A 25,648-nucleotide genomic window follows, 5' to 3' on the forward strand; every position below is an offset into this window, starting at 1 on the left:
CCAAAATCTTGAACAAGTTGCCAAGTATAAATGACAAATTAATAAACAAAAGTTTTTCATGAGAATGCGCGTTGAATGATACAAAACACCTTTGTGCACACACACACACACACACACACACACACACCCATACAAAAGCAGAGACACTTGGCCATAAAATTAAGCAGCTAATATGTTGTAGCTACAAGGCAGACAAAGATGAGGGATGTGAAGAAGAGCTTAACACTTCGGAAATTGAGACTGAAGACAAAGGCAGACCCATAAACTTGCCATGTGCCTATACAAATAGCACAAAACTTTTCCTTTCTCTACGCTAAAACTTTTACGTTTTAATGTAAAACTCGTGTTGATTGTCATCATTGGCCTTTGTTGTATAGTTGGGCTGTATCTGGGGATCTACAACTAGGTGTTGTGTTATATGTGTTTTATGTATATGTAAGCCCTGTTTGCTGAGTAGTTAATTAAAAGGGCTTGTGCCCACAATTAGCAATCCTTTTCGTTTGTAGCCCATTCGCCCCCACAAGTATGCAACGAAATATGTGTGTGTGCCAAAAATGTATTTTTAATTAAATTATTTGAAATGCTTGAAACGGAATTCGCTTAATTTGTATAAAGACACACAAAGACAGATTCCGGAATGTTGTTCACCCCACAACATGTCCATGCACAACTGCGACTGTAGGCATCACCATGAACATCAAATTGCTACACACACACACATCCACACACTCCCTGATCTGGTCTCAAGTAGCACAATGTAAAAAAAACAGGAACAAGGTAGAGGTTTGCCTTTACCTTTGCTTTAAAAAATGTTGTCAGTGCAATTAAGCAAGTTGACTTTAGACGAGGGTTACCTGATAAGTCGCTGGCGTAAGTAGGAAAACTAAACTTTTTAATGAAACTATTATTTTGTTGAATATTTTAATTCATTAAACGATAACTTCAAAACTTTTATAAAGTTCGCTTGATCTGTTTGAATAAAATTGTTTGCAACGGCTTAAAAGAACTCAGTAACTATTTTGAAATTCTATGTAGCATTTACCTCTATTAACTTTGCAATTTTATCTTTATTAATTAAGCCGTTACCTTTAACTATTTCAAACTTTTTAGTTTTGACGCCTGCTATAATATAACACTCTTTAGAATTAGATTCAACAACTATTCTTTATTTTATTTCCAAATAAAAAAGATCAATATTGCTCGAGATTTCACTCAATGGAAACTGAATGAATGTGTAAAATGCCAATTTTTAGGACTTTGACGAATAATATTATTTGAATAGCAAAAAGAAGTTCAAGTGCTGTCAGTTAAGGGTAATTGCTCTAAATGAAGATTATGTAGAAATATACGAGTATATATGCTTGCATTTAAAAAAGTTGTGCTATTTTGCATAGCCCGATTACTTATTATGCCGCCCTCGTACATGTTGACACGCAAAAAAAATACCTTCGTACGATAATGGTTGAAAATGAAACATTAGGGAGAGGAAAAGACTTGTTACAGTCGAGAAGACAACTCATTACGTTTAATTTTCAATTTTGTGGGACTGGAGCAAAGGGGTTTGTGGTTACTTATGTGCGTCTCTTCTAACGGCAGTGTATAAACGTCATTAGTGATGTTTTAATGCATAACTTAATACCCCCGGAGACAGTGCTAAACAGACGACAAACAATAAACAACAACAACAGAAGCAACAAAGACAGCGACAACAACAGCAACACATAAAGAGAAAACTGTACGATGCTTCTGTGATCATCATGCGTTCATGGCTTTAATCCTTTTGCCATGACATGTAAAATTTTAATAACGTCAAGGTTTGTAAAATATTATGAAAACTTTTTGAGCGTTGGCATTATGACAAGTTTATTAAAACGAAATTTATTTATAGAGCGTGCGCTCTCTGAAACAAGTGTTCATTACCCATCACTTAATTTTCTTCCTCCACAAGACCAGACAACCACATCAAAACCAACAGTGTTGGCAGAATTTAAACTTGTCAACTCCTAAAATATTTGTATAAGTTTTGCAGTTTCTTAAGTGCATATCTATAAATTTACAAACCGTAAATTGTAATGTTCATAATATTCTCACTATTGATAATGTGAATTTTGCTGTAATAAATTTGATCTTTGTTGTAATATTATCTATATTTAATTTTTTAAATAATTCATTATTTATATTTTTGAGCTATCTGACAATCTTAATGAGTAGTCTAGTCAGTAGAAGTATTCAGATTACTAGCTACAGTAATATCTTGAAATTTTCTTGGTCTGCTGTAACAAAATAGCTACTTCTAGCTATAAATTGGCTAGATTGCCTAACACCACCAACATCACCAGGACAGGCAGCAAGCTGCAGAAATCGCATTAGGCATACCACCAATTTCCACTCAGTTCTTATTCCCATTTCCATATCTATGCTGGTCACAAAGGCACAGAAGCGAGCACCAATACCAACGATGCAGTGCACGGCAGAATGTCAACTAAAATAGAACAAAAGCCGGAAAAATGATTTCCCCTATGGCTGAATTTTCATTACCGAAAAACCCGCCATGGCGTATGATTTCATTTGTAAATCAGCTTAGCTTGAGCTCCAACATGGCATAATGGACACCGGATGTCGGACGATGGATGGAACGGGAATTCAGGGATGGACAGACGAAAGACTGTGAATCTGTGCCGGCCATATTTGCTGCAGGAGGCAGCTAACAATGACAAATCAGCAAACGAATTGCATTTGCTGCTTGCTACACGTAACCAAGTGCACACCAAACCCAAATGTGTTTTGTCTGTGGCAATCATCGAATGAAGTACAGTGGAACGTGCTCAGAGATGTTCTCAGGACGTGTATAATAAATTAGTTGATTGATTCGGCTTACATAGCAGTATCTTCGCTAGCATATATGTAAGTTAATATGCATAAAAATATGTCAGTTGATGTGAATCATGAGACACATAACGACATTGTCGGGAACATCGTTATCATTAAAATGTTTGTGTACCGAGGTGGGCAACCAGAAATCATTTCGCACTAAGGACATGAAACGCATGCCAATGTGTCATTTCGATATTCGACATTGACGAGCCGCCATTTTATATTTGTCCTACGTGGTGGCAGCACTTTATAGCATCCGTTTCCGCTGCTTCTGCTGCTGCGTCTGTTTTTGACTGAGAAGCGGATGTGGATGATGTGGCGAGTAAAAGCTTTTGGTTGACTGCACACTGATGTCAAAATGGGCTGCTATCGATTAGTGGACCGTGGCATTAAGAGCCCATCCACACGATCTTTCCCGGGCAGCTACTTGGCGCTCATTTACATTAGAGCTACCTCCTGGTTGAGAGCACTTTTAATTAAAAATCCCCATTTCCCAAAAAAAAAAAGAAAAGAAAGTTTCTCTTCGGCACACCGAAAATTTGATACTCTTGCAGAACTCAGTCACATACATATCTTCAGAAAATTATCCATAGTATATCTTAGTTTTCGAACAATCATTCCTATGGCAGTTATATGTACGAAGTATTTGATCGATTTGAGCTAAATTTTCACAAGATGTGTAAGACTACACTAAATGCATGTTTTGTGAGTTTGGTTGAGGTATCTTTAAAACTAAAGGATAATTTTCCACGAATTGTAACTACTATTTTATCGAGATTTAATATTAAGAGACTCGGCACAGCTCGTCCTACTGATCATGAATATATAAAGCTTAATTAGGTCTACCGTGCCTCCTATTATGCGTTACACATATCGTGACAAAACTATAATATTCCTTACGGGGGTATAATAAAAACTAATGCGCTGTGCCAAAATGCCATCCACATATAGTATTGTATTATTACACAACACACATGACCATGGCCGGAATACGTGTCGAATTTGGTAGAGGTCTTCAAGTTTGTATCTGGCTTTGTTAAAATGACTCAACGTTTTCGCCATCCATTGTCCTTAGCACTAAAAACTAATTAAATGTGTTGTACACAATCCACTTGCAAGCAGCTCCTTGAAATCATGAGCACAAGGAAAAGATTTTCAGCAGCGAATTGTACTCTAATATCTGCGAGTGCCTGTTTTCTCAGTTGTCTTGCAACGCCTTGAGACACTTTGAGAATGTTTGAATCTGTGGCTAGGGTGCTCACATGCGCTCTTAAGCATACAAAACAAAAATTGTACAACTTTTGCTCATTGTGATTGCACTAGGGGAAGGCCATATAAATACTTGTGCATGCCCCAAAAAATATCAAGAAGCACAAGAAGAAGCAGATTTGGAGCATGAACAGAAGTACAATATACCAGTAAAAGTATTAAGACCAGCACCAGTACTAGTGCCAAAGCTTATACCCTGCATTGTACTGTTTTCGTTTTTAATATCGCTCATACGCCGCATTGTGCAATTTGCAACTTTAATGGGTCGTCCGCTTGCTCGTTTCTCGTTGCTCGTATCTCGTTGCCTTTGCATTTTAGTTGGATAAAGTGTGCAAAGAAATGGGCATGTAAGCTTGTTAGCGCATCAGGAAAATAACAATAGGGAAAACAATAAGAAGCGTCACCATGAATGTAGGCCACTTGTGAAACATATGAAATCATCCCCATCGTAGTTGCTGTCTTTCAACCATGTCGGACGTTAAATTATCTTGTTGACTTTCATTGTTGACGCATTTTCACTTCAATTTTGTTCTTGAAGACTCGACATCCTTTACCCTTATAATGTCATTCATAAGTGCTTATTTTTATGTAAATCTCTTAACTTATTTACTAGTAATTAAGTAAGAACAAAGAGATTTAGGGGTATTATTAAATATGACTTAAAGATACGTACTGTCGCTTAATCTAATAAAACATTATGGCAATTTAAAAAAAACAGCTAATTTTTACACAACCATTAGGAGAAATATAACAAGCAAAAAATGTTCAAGGGAACATCAAAGGACAGCTAAAGTCAATATATCATTAAACAGACACTTAACGCTAAATGATCTAAAAAATGCGGGCAAATAAACTGCCGTAAACTGCTGCCAGGTCATCTAAAACACAGAAACCATTTTTGTCAGCATTGCGATTGGAATTGTGGCCCGAAAAAATGGGACGAAAATAGGATGAGCAAGGGCCATTGTACAATTTTAATTGCTCTAAAATGTTGTAATACAACACGAACCACAAATAAATAAAATTTGCTGACATCAACAGGATGTTTGCGGGTTCCCGTGTAGGACCAGACACAGGCCATAATGGTCTAATGGCTGAAAACCGCCCCACGCTTTGAAATTCAATTTGGTCGGCATGGAGGCTAAGAAGGAGTCGGAGACGAAGATGAAGATGGAGAGGGAGATGCCTATTGGCTTGTGCATAAATAGCCAAAAGTGGGCGGGGCAAGCGTTCGGGCTGGCCAGGAAGTGATATGGCTTTTGTAAAGCATCTAAAGGCAAAACTTCTACAATGCGAACATGTACCCTCATCAAGAGAAAAAGCAATGGCAACAGCTACTGTTGGTTGTTGTTGCTTATTTCTATCATATACAATAAATTTTTGCTTCTCATTTAGTTTTCACTTTTATCATTGGCCATTCAAAAGCCATTACGCAACAAATTTTCATTGAAACTTGATACTTTGTGGGTCGTTGCCATTGCCAACATATGTGGCTAGTGATTCCATAATGAATTGTTTAATTTCACTGGCATTTATTTTCTTTATTGGTCATTATTGCATTGCTATCTGATGTGACCATTCAATGACATCAATGACACTGCACAAATTTTATTTTATTGTACGAGTATTTTACACACACAATACGAGTATTCTTCATTCATTTATCCATTTTACAATTTTTGCAATTTTCTCAACAGCGTTTCAAGAAAAACTTTCTTTTGAAGCAATTTAATTCTTAATATTATTTCTCAAACTGTGCAAAGTCTGTTTTTCGCATTTTCTGTGTCGTCATCTTTGAGTTTTTCTTAGCATATATTTCGCTCAAATTGTGAAAGTACAAAATTATTTTAGAAAGCAACAATGCATTTGCTAGGAGCTGGTGCTTTTGTGGTTAGGTCTTTGGGTGGTTGGATGGTGAGTGGTGGTTGTGGGGAAGGCCACAACAGACGTCTGGGCGTTAGTCCAGAAGTGCCACAAGAAAACGCAAACGAATTGCAAGAGAAAAGCAAAGAAAAACAACCCCAAAGACGAGCAGGAGCCATCAAAGAGGAAGTGAAAAGTTTTATGTTTCATGCTTAATTGCGGCATTTCGATTAAGTAAAATTAATAATAAAAGTTTTGTTATTATTTGTGATGCCAAAACGAACAAACAAAAATGTATTATAAATATTAAAGGAAAGCAAGTGGTACTGTAAGAGGAAAAAGGAAGTGAAGATTTAGCAGATAGCTATTCTGACCCTTACCATGTCGAATTCTTCTAACAACAGTAGATAGACTTTGCAACCTTGATTAATTTCATTTATTAATCAGTGAAGGCAAAATCGTTAGATAGTAATCCAAAGACCAATTATGGAAATCCAGTTTTGCATAATTAAGCTTTACACAAAGACACAAAATTTATCATTTAATACTGAGTTATATTAATTATATTTTTACAGTGGATTAAGCCAGATTTTATTTAATGCGCATTGATTATTCCAGATATGGCAAATTAGAGTTATAAGTTTAAAAATATCAAACCTAAAATAAATTATCGAAATAAGTTGGGAAAATTTCAGATTACAGGAAAAATTTTTATTTTCAATTGGTGTGATTTAAATTTGTTTGTCTTGTTAAAAAATGAATTAATAATTAAAATGAATTTTTTATTGAAATAATCAATTTTTCAATTAATGTTATGAACATTTATCAAATATTTTAAAAATAAAGATTTCACAATAAAAAAAATATTAACTACAAAAATAAATAAATAAATATAATGCAGAGGATGTTTTTGCACTGCGAACATGTCCATAACTTGGTTGATTTAAGACTCGAGCAAAATTGAATTCTCCCAGCAGAATTCCCGAACGAGCCACTGGCACAAAGTTTTGCACTCGGCCCGACGTGAAGTCCTTCAGACCTTCTCCTTGTTTCCGTTCGTACCAACTTGTACTTATGCCCACCCCTTATATCAGGCACGTCTTTTGCCGTTGCATTAAATGAAATGCTGCGAGCAGAAGAAAGGCAAATCATGACTGAAGTGCAAAACTTTTCCCATTATGCAAAAATAAATTTCCATTCCTTAAAGTGCTCATAGCTGTTGAGCGCTGGAATCCAGATTAAATTCTATCTGAACTCTGCGCGCACTACGTTCTCATCATCACAGTTATAAGAGGCGAAATTACAAAAACATTTAGAAGATCTAAAATCGAATCTGTTGTTGGGAAAACATTTTGTTCATATTGTTAATACAACGGACATTTCAATTATTTAATTGAATATGCTGACAGCTACATTATATTATTGTGCACTGAGATAAATATAATACACCTATTTCAGTCAGAAAATATTTCCATAATTTTCATTACAATTCTACAAATAGGGAAAATTAAAAGTTAATTTACGCCAAGTCACGCAATTTTTAGGAAAACGTCAATTTTTACATTAAAAAAAAAAAAAAAAACTTGGATGGATAATTTTTCTTAAATTAGGAAAAATGTTTCTAACTATCATGATAGCTCTAAAGCAATGCCGAATTTTCCTAACTAAGCGAAATATTTTTTCCTGAGTAGATATGTGTGTCCTTGTGTATTTCTACAAGGCATAATAATTTTAAGAAAAATTCGCAGCCCTAGTACTTTTTCAAGATATTGATTTTTACAGCCCGCCAGGACAAAGCATCTTATACACACATCGAAACATATACACACACATCCGCAAGCTCGAACAGAGTAATAACAGCAGAATTTTGTGCCATACTCATAAAATCGGCGCCTGCTGTGGAAAAGTCCATTGAACTATAGTATATATTGAACTGTATGTACAGTGTAGCTACACTGCTCGTATTTACACAATATACATACGTCGCGACATGATGTCGTTGCTGTGGCCTGAATGAATGTGGCTCTTATTAAATGAAAGCCTTTTCAGAGTTTCACTGTGGAGTCGTGTCGATATCTAAAAACTAATAAAAAAGGGTTCGTGCACCAAAAACTTTGACAACTTTTTCGTACTATAAATTGATTCTCAAGTATTGAAAGGGCCCACAAGCAGCTAGAATGCTCCTGATTGCGCTTTAATAGCGCCTAATGGCCGGCGACAAATGTGGCAAATTACTTTAATGGGTACTGCGAAATAATGAACACCGAACACTTTACAGCACGGCAGACCAAGAAACCAAGAAACCGAGTTCGCCTGTACGGCCTTAAAATAGAACTGGGCAATCGGCACAGAGGGCAGTTCGAGGGTGTTGTATCGTACAATACTATATATATGGAAAGAAAGTCGAGTGCAAATTATGCTGGTGTAGATTGGCGTGAATGCTCCATTTCTGTGGTGGCTGCTATTGGTAAGCCATTGTGGCTAGGAGATGTCGTTAAAAGGGTATATTTAATGTGGGAATCATTTTCCCCTATTCTGCGAATATAAATCATGTGAACACTCTAAGTTTCCAAAACATAATGTGCCCAAAATTGGAAAGTTACAGAGCTTTTTAACTTTAAGCTAAAAGTTGGTGCTTGCAAAGGCCTTTAAATGTTGCAGTAATTAACTCAGAGTCTGCAAATAAATGTGTAGGAACAATATTAGTTGATGAAAACCTATGTCTCCCTTCTAATTAAAGCTATTGGGTTTTCATAAGCTTATATTTTAAAATTAAGATATAGGCATTTCCACAGCCCCATTACGTTACATTCGTACTCCAAAATTTGACAATAAACATAAAAAAAGTAAAGTTTTTAAAAAGTTGTCTCCAGAAAACAGTCAAAAATATAGAAAAACTTAATTTGCTCAAATTTGCAGTCGGAATTTACAATATAGTGGGCTAATTTATGTGTAAATTTCTTAAACAAGTAATTTAAATTGAAAATTTTACAAGATGTGAGTTTTTGATCAACTCTAAGATTTTGGTCCCGGTGGATCTTTCTGTAGAAATACCCATACACTAAATTTTTTCACATTTAATTACATCGGTTGTCTGAAATGTGAAACTTTAAATAATTGTCTGAAATGTAAAATTCTAAATTTGTATTGTATAGCTATGAAATCAGCTTAAATCACAGGATTGAATAGCCTTTGAGTTTTTTAAACAAATGGAAATTATTTTAGGACGAGAAATAAGAATACAACGGCAGCAAAAGAATATATTCTAAATTGTATGTCTGTTTGTATATTAAAAATGTTTAAAACCTGTCTGGTAGAAACTGCATTGTAAGCTTGGTTCCCTGTCATTGCATCCCTCGCAGCGTAGGAGGTTAGAGTTTTATATTGCTGTAAAAATAAATCAACAACTAGGTCAATTTTAACGCTCCAGTGGCAATGAAGTGTAAAAAAAAACAATGCACCGTGCTTAGGTTCGAGTGTGTGTATGAGTAAGAGAACATGAAGCCATGAGTGAAATTCAATAAAAAAATAAATAAAAAAGACTTGTATTGTGCACCTTTTGCTGTGCGGCAGCATCGACTACCTGTCAAGTGGCAAGTGGCAAGTGCGAAGTGTGCAGATCTATGGTTGCAGTCGACAGTTGATGCCGCAAATTGCATTCTTCATTCTGCATTCTGCATTCTACATTTCAGCCGACGACAGAAACCTTCCCTGACGTCATTAAATCGGCACAGCTGCTGATGCAGTAAATTCTATGTATCTGTATCTGTATCAGTATTTGTAACTGTATCTGTGTTCGTTTTCGGGTTCGGTTTCAGGTACGGCTATGGGAATGAGTCGGAAAACAAGTTAGTTCACATCTCTTATACAAACGTATAACTTCATTTCAAGTTGATCGTCGTTGTGGTGAATAACTCCACACTCCAAACTCGTAGATACATATGTACACATATACGAGTACGCTCTTAGGCTTCTCTGAGCTTATGTTTTGTGTTCAAGTTTCGCGTCATTATGCGCGCCAGTTTTTGGGCGCCATGCAGCCATAGAACTGCTCATTAGAGTCTGTGTGTGTGTGTGTGTGTGTGTGTGTGTGTGTGAGAGAGAGGTATCCAACATAAACAGGTCCAGCATACAAACTTGGTAAATTTCATTATCGAAAGGAAATTGGATCTTAGCTTCTTTACATGAAACATAGAGATTCACAAAGAAGATTTTTTTTTTGATATTCAAGAAATGTCTTCAAATTTGATAGAGTGTCTTATTGCTAAAACTTCTCTAAAACTTTTCACCTCTTTGTTACAAATTGTGAGTACAAACAATTTAGTAATTTTCGTCTTGTACTCTGCTCTGTTCATATAATCGTATAACAACACGCCTGGCTCTCTAGTTAAGTATAACAAGTACTCTTCAAGTTTTTCAGTTTCTTAATCCCACCCTGCTTCTCTTCTTTGGCTGCCTTCACTTGCAGCTTCCTCCAGTAGATTCCCATTTGGTCTCACATTCAACACAAATTCCAGTGAACTACGAGACGCTTGACCAGCCGTTGCCTCTTTGCTCTCTGTTCACTCGTTTCTGATGCTTTAGGCCCCACAACATGTTGCCCCTTAACTCTTCACCCGCTGCAGCTCCTAGTATTTAGGTGCTTTCAGTTCTGTGTGCTATTTGATGATATTTTCATTGTGTTATTCCTACTTTTTGTTTACAATTATTGCGCATCTGTGTTTGTATTTTGTCCAGATACTTTTTTCTCTATTTTTTTTGACTATCTTCGTGAGAAAATATCGTTTAGCGTTTTTACCACTCTACATAAATATATACATATATACTTTGCTTATGTGTACACAAGTAAATAACTCAGTATGTGACGCAAAACACTTAATCGACTATAGTTTACGTTTGACCTTAATTTTCAAAACACGCAAGTCAACCCAAGAGACTACGAATTAAGTGTACAATCATGCTAGATTCTAAATTCAATCGATATCTATAATGGACATCGATTTATGCTGAGCATTTGGCGTTCAGAATAGAACTATTTGTTAGTGGCATGCGTCATGACTAGACAGCATGGTCACAGTTCCACTAAAGACAACAAAACTCTCCAAATGTGAACTACTTAGAAGAACAGACATAAATCTTAAGACAAACGACAGCAAAACAGACAGCCACAACAACAAAAGAAAAAACAAAAACCCCTACCCCCCAAACAGATTTGGATTGCTGCCCATTTGTTGTGAGTAGTGAATGAATGAAGGAATGAATGATATATGTAACTGTATCTGTGAAAATAATCCTTTTTTAGAAATCAGACGGACAGTGTGCACTCGAGAACAATAGCCAAGCGAATCACAACACAAACAGTGTTGAAACAAAGATAAACGCAAACATTTATCATTATCAACAATTTGTAACAATTGCTCTTGGGAGTTGTCAGAGAGACAGAGAGAAAGAAACTCAGAAAGAACACAGAGCACAAACACTTTTTCAAAGATTTCCAATAATAAATTCCTGTCTGTGTGTAATCAATGGTGAATTAAGAACCAAGACATAACGAAAAATAAATGTTTACAAAAATATAGATTGGCGTAAAGTTAAGTCAAGCACAACTATTCTGAATATGGAAGTTGCAATTTCCTACTTTCAATTGCAATGTCTGCAGTTGCAACTTTACACTCAGAAAAAATCCACTGATAAAATTATCCATAACTTTTTCATACAAGGCCAAAAGGAGATAAACTTTTATTTTCTTAATAAATTTTTTATCTTAAAAGCAATTTTGTTCATGTTAGAAACAAATTTCAACTAAGAAGAGTTTATTTCACAACAATGTTTGGAAATGATTGAAACACAAAATCACTCTAAAGCCTTTTCTTCATCTTTTCAAAATTATGTTGCTTAAAATAAACTTAAATTTAAAAATAATATATATAATAGAATAAATATAATATAATATAAATGATAACATTATTTCTAAATATCTGACCATTAAAAGTATAATATTCTTGACTATCTATAATTTGTCTCTTGATAGAAGATTAAAATTAAACTATAGAATTTTTCTGCCCTCCACCAACGGATATTCCCGTTCGCTTCGAGTCTTCAGTTACATTGCCCGCCGGCTTCAGTGTCCGACAGAAAATCAAGACAAAGACAAACCTCAAACCAAACCATAAAAGCAATCAAACATAAACTTCTCCCATCTCATCGCCTATCGTTTTTTCTAATGTCTAAGGCTTCAAACAATTGCCAAGAATACATTCACACACATTTTCTGACTGTTTTCTGACCAAGTTGAGCAGTTTGTTTGTTGTTATGTCTGATGTGCTTTGTTTCTTTTTTTTTTTAAACAATTTGTAATTGAATTATTGACACAAAATCATAATTACATTCTCGCCTCTGGACCTTAAAATGGGAATTATGCATTGTATTTCATTTAACTATTTACTAACATATAAAATGAATTTGTAATCAAATGTGCACATCAAATTAATTATAATTAATGAATTGCCTTAAAAGTTTTGCTTTGGGCATATAATTTGTTATTGGGGTCTTGGTAAGTTACCTCATTGGAATTTTGAATATTTTTGTAAAAATTACAAAAACGAGAAGCAAACAATCAAGAATAAAATTTAAGGAAATTGACACCCTATGATTGGGGGCGATTCTTTTGAAGAGTATTTCTAGATCTTCACCAAATTGTTAAAAATGAGTATGAAAAAATTAGAAGTTCAAATGAAAAATGCTTCACTTAATAAATATTAATAAAATACTTTTGATTTATATATATCGTTATACCCAGAGGACAGAAAAAATTGCCAAATGTTGTCGAAATTCGTATAGAAATTCGCTTTAGATAGTATATTTCGGGCATATCCAGTGTTTAAGCGGTGTTGGTATAATAAGAAAGATTACAAAATACACTCACCTCACTGGCGCAAGCATCATACAATATAGTCAAAGCCAATCCAATGTAGTCGTTGTTTGCTTCTTCCGAATTGTCCTGCCAAGTAGCCAAGTTGTTGACCAACACCAACAACAAGCCCAATTCCAACTCAGCAAAATTAAATGCTCAAGTAATAAAAACGACTTTGTTGTAGCTGATGTGCCGTTGTTGTTGTTGTTGTTGTTGTTATACGCCTTGGCTTTTAACGTAGTAAAAATGGCGTTTTATTGGGAGTTGCAAACTCCTTGTTGGGTTGATTTTCTTTTTTTTTTTGTGTGTTTTTATGTTGTTGCTGTGAGCGCGTTTTACACTTTGTTTACAGGATAATCGCTTGATTTATGACACTTTCTTTTCATACACAAATGTATATATTTACATACATATTCACGCTTGTGTGTGTATGTATGTATGCGTTTTGATGAAGGACTTTAGCCGACGGATTCTTTCGCGTTGCCTTTGAAACCGTTGCCGTTGACTTTTACGTGGGGGCTGCACAATAAGGGTACATTTCGGAGAAGAGAATAAAAAGAATACATAAGACGTAAAATAAATGCGAGGGCCAAGAATAAACACACACACACACGCACACAAACACACACGCAAGGATTTTATGCACAACAAATAAAATCAATATTGCGTAAAAATAAGAAAATTATGTTCGATTTTGATGTTGTAATCGCAAAATGGTCAAAGGAAGTCGTTTCATATAAATCCCGATTGCTCGATTGGCTTGCCACTTTTGGTATTTCCACGCCCTGTTTGTTAGCCATGCACACACACACACACATACACACACAACAATGAACAGTCATGGTTAAGCACGCACCGATGCCCGCACTATGCATATAATCGCACACCGGAGTTTTCTTTGCCAAGCACGTGACTCATTTGGCCAGGACATACACAGAATCGTTAGCCATTGTCATATGGTGCGACACATTATATAATTATCACACTGTGTAATGTATTGTTAGAATTATCACGAACCGTTGTAACCGCATCCACAATTTGCGACAACTTTCACAATTTTTGACTGTCTCACGTTTATTATTTATTTTTTTATTGGCCTAACCTATTCCTTGCGGGCTGCCACAAAAAGCCCAAAGTTCACAGCTAGCTGAATGTAGCGGCTACTCCGTTGCCAATTTAAAGGCAATACCTCAAACGTTGTGCGACAACAACCTGAACAGCCTGTCTCATGTTTCTGTTTCTGTTTCTGCCACTGCTTCAGTTTCTGCTTCAGCTTCTGCCTCTTTTTCGGTTTCTGTTTCTGTTTCAAGTTTCAGTTTTTGGCTCTCTTCTGGAAAATTTGCGCTGTCGACTGCACAACTTTTCCAGGCACACGCGAAAAACTCTGCTCCCAAAAACGTTCAATTTTTTTCCGCAACAGAGCGAAAAGCAACAAAATGTTGGGCACCAATTATGGTAGTTGTTGTTGTATATCTTCACACTCTCTTTGGTCTACCATCAATTTTTAAATTATTGGTTAGTCTCTTGCTTTAAATTCGTAGTTGGATAATAAATTTTTCAATAGGAAACAAAATAAAATAAAAATAAAAAAAACAAAACAAAACCAAAATTAAATTGCAAAAAAAATTGTAAAAATGCATTTGCATAAATTTAAATTAAATAAAATTAAAAATCAAAATTGAATTCCAGAAAGGGAAGGGTAATCTAATTAATATTTTAGTGTTCTATGTATTTCATTTGCTAACATTTGACGTTAAACAGCTGATGCTGTTTCCTAACGAATTTGCATTTGCAACACTTGAGTAAGCGCAAAAAATAGCGGGAAATATTCGCTTGCGCAACTTTAACAAACATCCTGCATGACAACTATGAACAACTACTTCCCCCTAGTTCTTAACCCCTCCCCATTGTCATGGCTAGAACGTGTTCCAGCCATTCGAGCCATTGACAACGACGACATGCTCTTTTGGCTCACTTGCTCTCCGTGTGATCCTTTTGGCTTGCAGGCGAAAACTGGAAATTTTTCTTATGCTCTGCACACAGTTCTGCTCTGCTCGCTCTTCTCTTGCTCTTGCATCTTGCTCGTGCTCTACTCTGCTTTGCTTTTCAGATTTTCTCTAGCTCGGCAGCCGTTGGTTTTTCTTTATTTTATTTTTTTTATTTTAACCTGTGCAGTTCGCGCGGGTGTGGTCCTCTGGCAATGAGCGTGAAAATCACGAACTTCATTCGAATTTTGAGCATTACTCGCTGTTTTCGAAGCATGCTTGCAAGCAAATATATTATGCGAGAGAATTGTACTCCATTTTCCATTTTCACCCACACAAATTAAAATTGAAGCATCAGTTATTTGGGTAGTTGTTGACTATGCTTGAGTATACATTTAAAAACTTCAACAAATTTTTCAGCATATTTTCCGCTGACAATACATACACAAAGGCATAAACACACACACACACATACACTTGAGCGCAGACACTGAAAGCAGACACTTACAACTTCACAGGCAACTGACTGACGATGTATTTTCACAGTCCGCGTTCACGTACGCCGTAACAGCACAACAATTGAGTACTAAATCTGCGCCGAGTTCAGCGTCAGGAATAAAGCACTACCCGATAGCCGATGATTGCAGCCACCACAACTTCCGGAGAGCAACATACAAAGAGCGACAGAGAGCAGACAGCGAAAGAGAAAGAGCTGATTGCGAGAGAACCTGCGCGGGAATCGACATAGACTTTGACTTTTTCTCTTATATTCGAATGCTGCTGTTGATGAATCTCACGTTTCGGACTTACCTTTTGCTCTGCTCGTTAGCTAACCTGTCCAGTCGGCTTTGTATGTGGGTCTGTGTGTGTGTGAGTGTGTGTGTATGTGTGCTTGAGCGTATGTGTTGGCCACTCGATAACCCTTTAGCGTGTAGCCCTTTCTGGTGCGACAGCTTGTCGACTCAGATCGACGCTCTCAGGTCTCGGCTTCATTGAATAATTATCTCAAGTTTGCCAGTTCGCCGTTGTCTGGCCTCAGTAGCGGGTTGGCCCTTTGCTTTTGACCCAAAAAACCAGTTTTTGGACCCGGCACTTGACAACTTCAAAGGGTTCATTAATTTTGTCAAAAATATAAAAAGGAAAGAACGCAACAGTCGGGGGATACGACAATTTAATGTCCAGTACACATATATTCACAGTCGTTGTATTCAATCATCTAATAAATAAAAAAAAAAGCAAGCAAAATAATATCCATTAAAAGATATATCAAATATATAAAATTCGAAAAAGGCTCTATCTGCTGGACCACCAACACGCTTATAGATGCCAGCTATAGTAGAATATTAGTTTTATAGAAATTAATAGAAATTTATAATTTTTATGTTGTAGATTTCTAACTCATCCAATTTATTTTAGAATTTTCGCAATTCGAAACAAATTAAAAAAAATCCATCTAGACTATTCAAGATTAGCCCAAGAAGATTAGCATGAGTTTTTTCTGAATAAGTACAGGGACTCTCACAGTTGGGTTCTCTCGACTGCTGCCTTGCCTACTAGTTATGTTTGGTTCTGCACCAACTCGTTTCCCACTCATGTACTCGTATTGAAGTTTGTTTTTTCGAGTTCGGGCGCACAGAAATTCAAAAATACTCGTACATTGTCTGTCGTAGGCGTCTCGCAACCCGCAGAAAAGTCAACGCATCGACAGATAGACAGACAGACAGGCAGACAGTTGGTTTGTAATGTGGAAATGTGTTAAAGCATCACACTCGAAAATATTTGAGTGCCGCAAAAGCAACAATGTATGCATAGGGTCGACAATAGAAAATTATGCTCAGATGACAGCATTTAGCTACGTTATTGATAAATGTACTTTTAATTATTGTCCGACAGGCTTGTAGACTCCAAGTGTGATCGTTGCAGATCGCGTTATGCCTCTCTTTGTTGTGGCAAGTTCAACACACAGCACCGATTGCTACCTGTTCACAGAAATACATCCCGTTTTCCCATATGTGATGTCGATGTCGTTGGTGTTGTTGTTGTTGTTGATTGCCTGCATAAATTTCTGCCAAGTCATAAAATTCTCACGAGTTTCCTCAAACTGACCTACACTGTAATATTTCAATTAGCGATACATTTGAGCCACTAAGTCGAAGGCAGCTGCTAGAACTGAATACCCAGTTTTTTCCTTGTCAATTATTTCCCTTGGTAATTTCTCTGAGAATAAATTTTTGTCAGAGCCACTGGAAATGATTTGACGCCTGCGCCTCTCTCTCTCTCTCTCTCTCTTACGCTCACTCTCTTTCTCTCTTTTTTTGCCGCTCTACTAAAAACATGCAGCCGCCCCTAATATAGCCGTCGAATTTAGGGTAGTCAACACGAACACGAACCTGAACTCCAACCTCAACCCTCAAACCCCAACCCTCAATTCTAGTCGAAGCGTCAGTTGGCCAAAATGATTCGTTTTCGCTGAATTTCACTTGGCTCACATGTAGTTGGCTTTGATGTCAGTTGGTAGGGCTGAACTCGGCCATACGTACTTATTTATGCTCGATTCAAGTGAATATATGTTGACTTAAGCAGCCTGATTTATGCATTATATTAGCGTGGATTTTAGCTGCAATAAATCTGCAAAATTCGTTGCCGTTACGTGCCATAAACTTATGCATGCTAAAAATAATTTACTTTAGCTGCTATTAGTCTGCAAGTGCATGTCCACCTAATACAAATACGATTTTATATAATGGTCATAAGCTACAAATATTCTACTATATTGACTATTATGTATTGCAGTAAACAGTAAACTCGTATGTCCCTTTATTTATGATTGAATCACACTCTTCAATCAATTAATTAAATTCATACATTGAGCTTAGATTTAAATGGGTTTAATGTCTCTAATTCTTAGACTACGTGTACTTATATGGGTGATATTAAATTGCAAACTCAAGTTAGCTTGCTTTCTACTGCAGAAACTACAACTTCTTGTTATTTCGAGCGAAGCTCACAAGTTTGCAAGCTGTTGTTGTTAGTTCGTGATTTTACCTTGTCCTTTTTAATTGGACACAACAACGGAGCTACAACTGGCAATGAGTAATTAATAGGCAGTTGCATCATCCACCCCACCTTTTATATGGCTTGGAAGTTAAACCACTAATCGAACCACGCCTTGCCGCCACTAATCGGAAAGGTGGTAAAACAAACGTGTATCGCATTAAAGCTCAACGAGCACCACTCTTAGAGGGGTATGGAACTATTACTTAATGACCACACGCACACAAACTCCAAGACAACATGTGAGTAATATGTCGAGTACTCATAGTTGTTCTAGTCAGGAATCGCAACAGCTATGACCGTAAAAAAATCAAATCTGATCAAATTTGAAGTAGGAACTGGAAAAATAAATAATATTCTTAACTCTTATCTTTTATCTATATAAATTAAATTATAAACTTTTTTTTAAAATAAAGATATACGAAAAATATAAAAACTCAAAAATAAATTCAACCTTTATAATAATAAAAAAAAAAAAAATTATTTATTTTGAATATTTATCATAAGAAATGGAATTTAATTTTTTTATTATTATATCCATAAATAATGTTTATTTAAGATATTTTTTATTTAAAAAATTATACTTTTTACGGTACTTAGCCAGGCCAAGGAGGACTAAAACTCTTAAAATGTGACACAGCCTACACATTGCTTTTCAAACATTTATCTGAAAGAGGAAGCCTTAAACATATTCATAATTTGCAGGACCTGTGCCGCTTGGCACGCGTAAAAATTAAGGTGTTCATGTGACCATAAAAACAATAAAATATTTAACACAAATTTTAACTTAATGCTCCAGTCGTAAAAATGTATGAGAAAAAAAATGGCAGCCTACTGTGTGGCATCGTTAAAAGTGTGCCCGTTGGTACGGCTTCACCTTGGTCGAAGATGGAAGACGAGCGGATGTAGAGAATAGGAGGTAGGCGGTAGGCAAGTTCTTGCCAATGTCGCCTCATTAAACCAGAAATTACACAAAGGATAACGCGCAGCTTGACGGCGGCCGTGGCTGCAAAGTGTTTTGTGTGGGCCAAGTGTTTATATATATGTGTGTGTATGTATGTTGGGCTGTCACCTCTACTCCCTCCTCTCTCCTCACTGCCAACCACCTTCTCACCCCTTTGGCAGCTCAGTATGCTTTGTTTTGGGCACTTTGACGCGTTTACTTTTGGCTTACGGGCAAGCATACAAATAAAAAATTATCGCTCAAGTCCAGAACGGCTATACGCAGCGACTACTGCATAGCTATTATATTTTATTTTAACATTTTTTCGTCACGTTTGATGTCGACCAGACAGCAGCCCATCGTTATATATACATTTTTAAGCCCAGTACCGAAAGTGTACACAAGCTATGGAGTCTGTGACAATGCCTGTCAGTTCGTATATTATCTATTACATATCTCAGAGGCTACAAGATTTACTATCCTAAGATTTACAGTTTATTATAAAATAAATATTAATTTATATTATTTATTTATTTTTTTAATTATTCAATTATGATGTTTGTTTTTTAGTTTTTTCCATTTTAATTTTAATTGTATTTAAACTGATTGAATAAACGGCTGCAAATAACGGCTACTGGGTATTAAACAGTCGAGCTCCTTTAACTGTAGCTTTCTTTCTTATTATTTTTTGTTTGTATTCTATATTTGCTCAGCTCCTGTATACCGATGCTAACACCACAGTCTACATTCCGCACCTTACTCCGGACTTCAGGAACCTGCATCGTCATTGTCTTTTGACGCTGCGAGCGTTTCTTGCCTTTATCAGTGTGTGTGTGTGTGCGTGTGTGTGTGTGTTTATGTGCCTGTGTGCGTTTTACTTCCTGTTTCATCTCTGCCTGCTTCTTGCTTATTTCTTATGTGTATTTTTACTGACGCTGATTTTTATTTCTTTGCAGGATGTGATGTGATATTTCATTCAGCTCGGCTTACAGAACAGCTAAAAGTCGCGATGTAGGTATTCAGCTCGTCTGTCCCTCTCGTTTCCCCGTTCTCCCTTTATCTCCCCTTCTCCACTCCTCCCGAGCTCCTTCTTTCAGTCTGCCTGCGTATATGTTAAGTAAAAATATAATTTCTTATTTTACGATGTTTTCACGCTTTACTGTGTGCCTCAAAGAAAACGTCAGGTTATTTAATCATTTTTACTGAAGCCAAAATATGATTTACTTCTCAATATTTCATACGGTCTTAATGTTAAGTAAAATTTAAACTTAAGAGAGGCAAGTATACTATGATCAAGAATATATCGGCACAACTGAATAATAAAGGTCTGCTCTGTAAAGTATGCTGTGAAAAACGGACGGCGGCATTCTCTCATAAGAAATGTTGTATTCTGTTGGGCGTGTTCGAGAATATGCCCGAGGGTCGTCGCACGAGTATGTGCGTGCTGTTTTGCCAGCTCACATAATTTGTATTCGCACCTGCAGCGAAAACTGTGCGTGCACTGTGCCAAAATGTGTTCCAAGAATAGTGAAAAATACTTTAAGAAAATGAACTATTTGTAGATACTGAGGCAGCTCATAAAATTAAGCACATTATCTATCATGACAACATTAAATGTGAAAAGCTCAACGTATACTTTGGGGCATTACTTATAGAAAAAAGAGTATATTTAAAGTTTTTATTTCAGTGTACCAAATATAGCACACAGAAAGCACAATGTAGTTTGTGTTGCTCGGACAGCCTATTAATATTTGCTGTATACCCTGTAGGGCAGTGTGGATACAATGGGTAACACAATGGCAAATGCATACTACCATTTAAACTTAATATTCCATATAAACCCTGGACTTCGTGGCCTTAAAGAGGATTTCGCATGGATATCAAATAGTCGAGAATACGTTAAAAGAGTCCTAGTTCTAGTAGCCACAGCACGTCACTCACGAGAATACTATTTAAATATTTAAAACAATATTACAATTATTTATTAATAAAAGTTTTTGTGTGTGTTACGAATTCTGGTTGCACGATGCGGCAAAAGCTCAAAAATCGTTTGCATATTATTAAATATGTAATTTATGCGCATTGCTTTTTTACACAAGCATGTATTAATTTCAACTTTCTACTGCAATATATTTTGTTTATTTATTTCGGTCAACTAAATCCATAATATAACGCAATAAGCGATTGCTTAAAATTCTTTTTAAATACGAGAGCAAACAATTGATAAATTATTTTTATTGTCGCTTTAAATGATTCACACAAACACAAACACAAACAAAAATGAGCTCACATATTTTGCATACGCTCAACAAAAAAGGCGGATAAAAATGCTAACCGCCTCCCGTCGCGTGATAAACACTTTTCAAATTTTTAAATCCCGCGGCGTGGGGCGCGTTTTGACATACAGCCATTCCACAGCTAAAGCCATCTGTGACTGAAGTGAAAGGACGGAGGGGGGAGGGGAGTTGTCGCCTTTGTGCGACATTTTCTAATTGTTTTGCATGTGTGTGAATGTGTGTGAAGGGGTTTGAGGCATGTATGTGTCGCTGGGCGAGTCTTGGGTACAACTTGAACTATTGCTATTACTATCCTTATACCCACAGAAAAATTAATTATTTTTGTTGTTGTTATAGGTCAAATGTAAATACAGTTCATTTAAATACTTTTAATTTTAAATTTAAAGACTTAAATCAAAGTAAGTAAGTATAAATGATATTTGAAATATATATACATAGCTTATAATTGAACTTATAATTTGCTAATATTTAAAATAAATATAATGTAACAACACACTAAGTTCATTAAACCTTTGACATTTATATCATTCATATTAAAATCCATAGCAAATTTGTTATATAAATTGTTTTTCTTTGGATCATAACAAATTTAACTAGTAGAAAATAAATTTCGACTGTAAGAGTCTCTGTACTTATTCTAGAAAAATCCAAGTTAAGGTAAAATAAAATGCTTAATCCTAATTTAACATAAAATATTAATGTAAAACAAAGAGAATGTAGTCTGGTCTCTCAGTTTAACGTGCTTCTACAATTCGACTTGGCTCTTAATGCTGTTCAAGAACTTATATACCTTGTATTGTTTTATTACCTATTTCATGCACATATTTGCACGAAATCAATCACTAATTTTAAAAGTGCTCTGGGTATAGAAACAGCCTCTCAGTTCAGTATTGCACGTTTATTACTCAGTTACAGTTGTTAAAATGTTGTGTAAAGTAACTTCTGCAGTGTTAGTAATAAATTCATACATAATACTTTCCTGTATAATCCCTACTGCAAAATCTAACCATACTATTGCTCGTCGTTCCATACCTTACGCCCGTAACTGTGCTGAAGCAACAGCATATTCTCAGCGTAGTGGGATCTACGAAATTCTAATTCCCAGCTACAGTCAATATCCCTTTAGAGTGTCATGTGATTCGGAGACTCATGGAGGTGGTTGGACTGTAATTTTGAGGCGGATTAATGGAAAAGAAGATTTTAATCGCAACTGGAATGATTGCAAAAACGGTTTCGGCGAAATGGATGGAGAGTTCTTTTTGGGATTGGACAAAATAAATGCATTGACGCTCAAGAGTCAGAAATTGCTTGTAGTTGTCGAAGACTTCGATGGAAATAATACTTATGAGTTATATGATAAATTTGCAATTGGCAGCGAGGACGAACAATATATACTACACACTCTCGGGTCAGCGAGTGGGACTGCTGGAGATTCACTCAGAAGACAACAGGGCATGAAATTTACCACATTTGACCAAGATAATGATACTTATGAGGCGAAAAACTGCGCCGTACGTTTTCCTGGCCCCTGGTGGTACGCTAATTGTCACGATAGGTATGTCGGATTGCTTATTGTTTCTTAAAGCTTTCTTAGAACTTTAATTCTTACAGCCACTTGGCGGGAGTATATAATAACAACAAATTTGGTGTAGGCGTCAATTGGGATACTTTTCGCGGTCCAAATTACTCTCTTAAAAGGGCCGAAATGATGATACGGCCAAGAGATTAAATATTGATCCTTTTATATATGTGTCAAATTCGGTTCCTTTCAATTAATTTAATTATATTCCTACTTGAATAAACATTTTATATTAATAGGATATAAGTCAGTGTTAGTTTAATCTTAGAGAGTTATTTATTTATCTCTCTGTTGCCGTATCCAAGACAGCATACGGATAAAATGTTAGTCATATTAATATGTTTGGATTGATGCAACAACAGCAACAATAAAACATGGTAAGAGTATAACAATAAAATACTGTCAGTCAACTGGCGAATGAAGCGGCGGCATAAAAGCACAATAACTATAAATGCCTTGAGCATTTTACAATCTTATTTTTCTCAGCCGTTCATTGCTGGGGCAACGTATTATTATCCTTCACCGCCGGTTTGCTCCTAAGTTCCTGCTAACCTCCTTTCAAATTGCAATGGCTTACTCTGGGTCCTGCTGTTGACACAGTTTTTATTCTGCTTTAACAGATTTACTGCAACAGCCGCAACTTTTCGTTTTTTCGCTGAAAGCTAGCCGGTTCAGGTAATAAAGGGTGCTGCATTGGGTAGCTGCTTCAATGCACCTAAAACTCAAATGGGGTCAAACGAATTTATGTTCGAATTATTTCCCTCGGAAAACAATTTCGTAAAGTGGTTGTTCAGATACGTTTCAGATAGATTAAAGATTTCTGAATGTAACAGATACTTTTCTAGTTTAATGATACTTTTCAATACTTTAGTCATTTGAATATTACAAATACTATACTTTTGTTTCTTTAAAAAACTTTTCAATTTTCCATAACAATTTTCTATCCAACGAAAGCCTCAATTTTATTATACTCGTATACTCAAGAGTTCAGCCTCATCCAAGCACATTTGTTTCTCAAATCCTTCGAATCATTTTATTTAAAAAAAATATAGTTTTTAATAATTATGTGCAAAACGGTATGAAATAAATGATTGTTATAAATGTATTTTAAAGGCGTAGATCAGCAGTTGAGTCTGCAAATTTTTGCATATGTACATTAGCATGTTTCAGTGGGTCTATGTGCGTGTGTGTGTGTGTGTGTGTGTGTGTGTGTGTGTGTGTGTGTGTGTGTTTGGGAGAGTTGAGTGCTGATTTATGTTCCCTAGGGCGTGAGCAGTCGTGGTCGTTGCGCAAAAAAAAAAAAAAAAAAAATGCGGTCACACAAATCATTTTACAGAGTATACTATGCAACAAATCAGGGCAAGGCACGAAACGACACGACACGACACAAGCGAACCGCATGGCAAGATGATATCCAATCCAGGCAGACAAAAGCTAAAAGGACATCGAAAGCGTCTATTGGAGCCAAACCCCCTTTCCACTGAATGCAAAAGGGGGAGCCGCATAGACTGACCCGATAAAATAATAAACTGAGCGTCGGGAGCCGGGATAACATGATGCAAATTCGGTTGGACGTTGAATTTACGAGGAGCAACGGAAACGGAAGTGCATTCACCACCAAGTGTTGAAGAAGCGACAACGACAACGACAACGACAGCGACTGTGACTGTGACCTGTGGTCTTTTGCATTGCCAAAAATTTATATGTACCCTCCAACTGACGCGTCGTGATGTTCACTCAGTAAAAGTTGATGAAACCACACACATACACAAAGATATATGAAGTGCTATATAATGAGCTGCCTAGATGGCTGACCGCTGGGGTCTGCCGTTGGCAGTTCTTGATATAAATCATGAAGCATTAACAGCTGCTTGGCAACATCAAATCCGAGTTAAGTTTTCCGCACCGCAGAACAGTGGGCTTAGATAAGCTTATAATAATTAATCGCTTCGAAAGTAGCAAAGATATTGTCTACTTGGGAGTAAGTGCTAAAAATTAAATAATTAAGAATTATAATTATTATATATACTTTTTGTATTTTATTTGAATAAATTATATAGAAGTAGAAAAAATATAAATTTACTGTTAATGTCGTGGCGTCATCGTAAACATATTTTCATTTTAAATGGTTACAGCTGTATATAACTTGATTTTAAAATTAAACTGGCAAAGAAAACTTAATAATTTGAAATCAGAAATTTTAAATTACACTTTTCCACTGTGCGCAGTTTCTGTTGGATGCAGTGGGCCGTATGCCGGAAACGGATATAAAGAGATCTAAAAATGCTGGTGCCAACGAAACAATTGTTAGTGAAACACCCCCTCTTATCCTTCCCCTTTCCTCATACCACTTTCTGCAAACATTTTCCATTTCCATTTTCTGGCATGCAGCACTGCCCATAAAACAAATCGCTTTAGAATTGCATTTTAAATATTTTGGCAATGTTTTTCACTGCTCCATCTTCAGTAATCGGTCTTCGGGCCCCGCTCCATAGATTTAAATTCTTCAGACTGAACTGACATTGCATCTTCAAACTCACATTTTGTGCAATCTGCGCGTTATTTAACTTTTACTTTTGAAAGCCATAAATGGGTGTACATTTCGTTGGCTCATGATGATCAAATGTACTCAGTCTGCCAACAGGAAATGCATAATTCTCACAGTTGATTTCATCATATTTTGAGCTCAGTCTAATTACAGTTTCATTTAATTTCATGTATGAGCATATGTGTATATGTTCGTATGTGATATGTTTGTGCTCCTGTTCATTCCGATTGACGGAATATTGGAGCACTATTTGTGGGGTATCTTAATTTCGGTTTTCACTTTCTCTACATCTCTCTATCTCACCGTAATTGGGAAATGCCTTG

General features: G+C 36.1%; 2 protein-coding genes and 2 long non-coding RNA genes across 5 annotated transcripts in view; 2 read left to right on the plus strand and 2 right to left on the minus strand.

Annotated features, from left to right (window-relative positions):
• Positions 1 to 13,899, minus strand: part of LOC117779678 (protein turtle) — a 47,749-nt gene extending 33,850 nt beyond the window's left edge. Inside the window, 2 exon segments of the mRNA XM_034615947.1 lie at positions 12,932 to 13,297; positions 13,776 to 13,899. The gene's annotated coding sequence lies outside the window, so the exon portion shown is untranslated.
• Positions 10,906 to 11,599, plus strand: LOC117779679. The gene is made up of 2 exons (XR_004617028.1): positions 10,906 to 11,239; positions 11,309 to 11,599. It is a non-coding gene; the product is annotated as an uncharacterized LOC117779679 (long non-coding RNA).
• A 5,686-nt stretch (positions 13,900 to 19,585) lies between the features above and the next one.
• LOC117781566 lies at positions 19,586 to 20,147 on the minus strand. The gene is made up of 2 exons (XR_004617179.1): positions 20,062 to 20,147; positions 19,586 to 20,003 (listed from the first exon to the last, which is right to left on the minus strand). It is a non-coding gene; the product is annotated as an uncharacterized LOC117781566 (long non-coding RNA).
• A 1,657-nt stretch (positions 20,148 to 21,804) lies between these two features.
• Positions 21,805 to 23,023, plus strand: LOC117781518 (ficolin-2-like). 2 transcript variants are annotated; one of them, XM_034618287.1, is made up of 3 exons: positions 21,805 to 21,855; positions 22,310 to 22,753; positions 22,810 to 23,023. In XM_034618287.1, the coding sequence occupies exons 2-3, from the start codon at positions 22,440 to 22,442 to the stop codon at positions 22,925 to 22,927; spliced, it is 432 nt and encodes a 143-aa protein (XP_034474178.1). In that variant the 5' UTR covers positions 21,805 to 21,855; positions 22,310 to 22,439; the 3' UTR covers positions 22,928 to 23,023. The 2 variants fall into 2 exon arrangements, with proteins under 2 accessions (XP_034474178.1, XP_034474177.1); XM_034618286.1 differs by lacking the exon at positions 21,805 to 21,855 and having other exon boundaries at positions 22,124 to 22,753.
• The last annotated feature ends 2,625 nt before the right edge of the window (positions 23,024 to 25,648 follow it).

The sequence above is a fragment of the Drosophila innubila genome, assembly GCF_004354385.1.
Source record: "Drosophila innubila isolate TH190305 chromosome 2L unlocalized genomic scaffold, UK_Dinn_1.0 4_B_2L, whole genome shotgun sequence".
NCBI classification, from domain to species: domain Eukaryota; kingdom Metazoa; phylum Arthropoda; class Insecta; order Diptera; family Drosophilidae; genus Drosophila; species Drosophila innubila.

What these genes read in the sequence shown, in the direction of transcription:
- LOC117781518 (XM_034618287.1), top strand. Translation starts at nt 22,440, where the DNA reads ATGGATGGAGAGTTCTTTTTGGGATTGGACAAAATAAATGCATTGACG. An exon ending in TACGCTAATTGTCACGATAG is followed by an intron (nt 22,754 to 22,809) that starts GTATGTCGGATT and finishes TAATTCTTACAG; the next exon opens with CCACTTGGCGGGAGTATATA.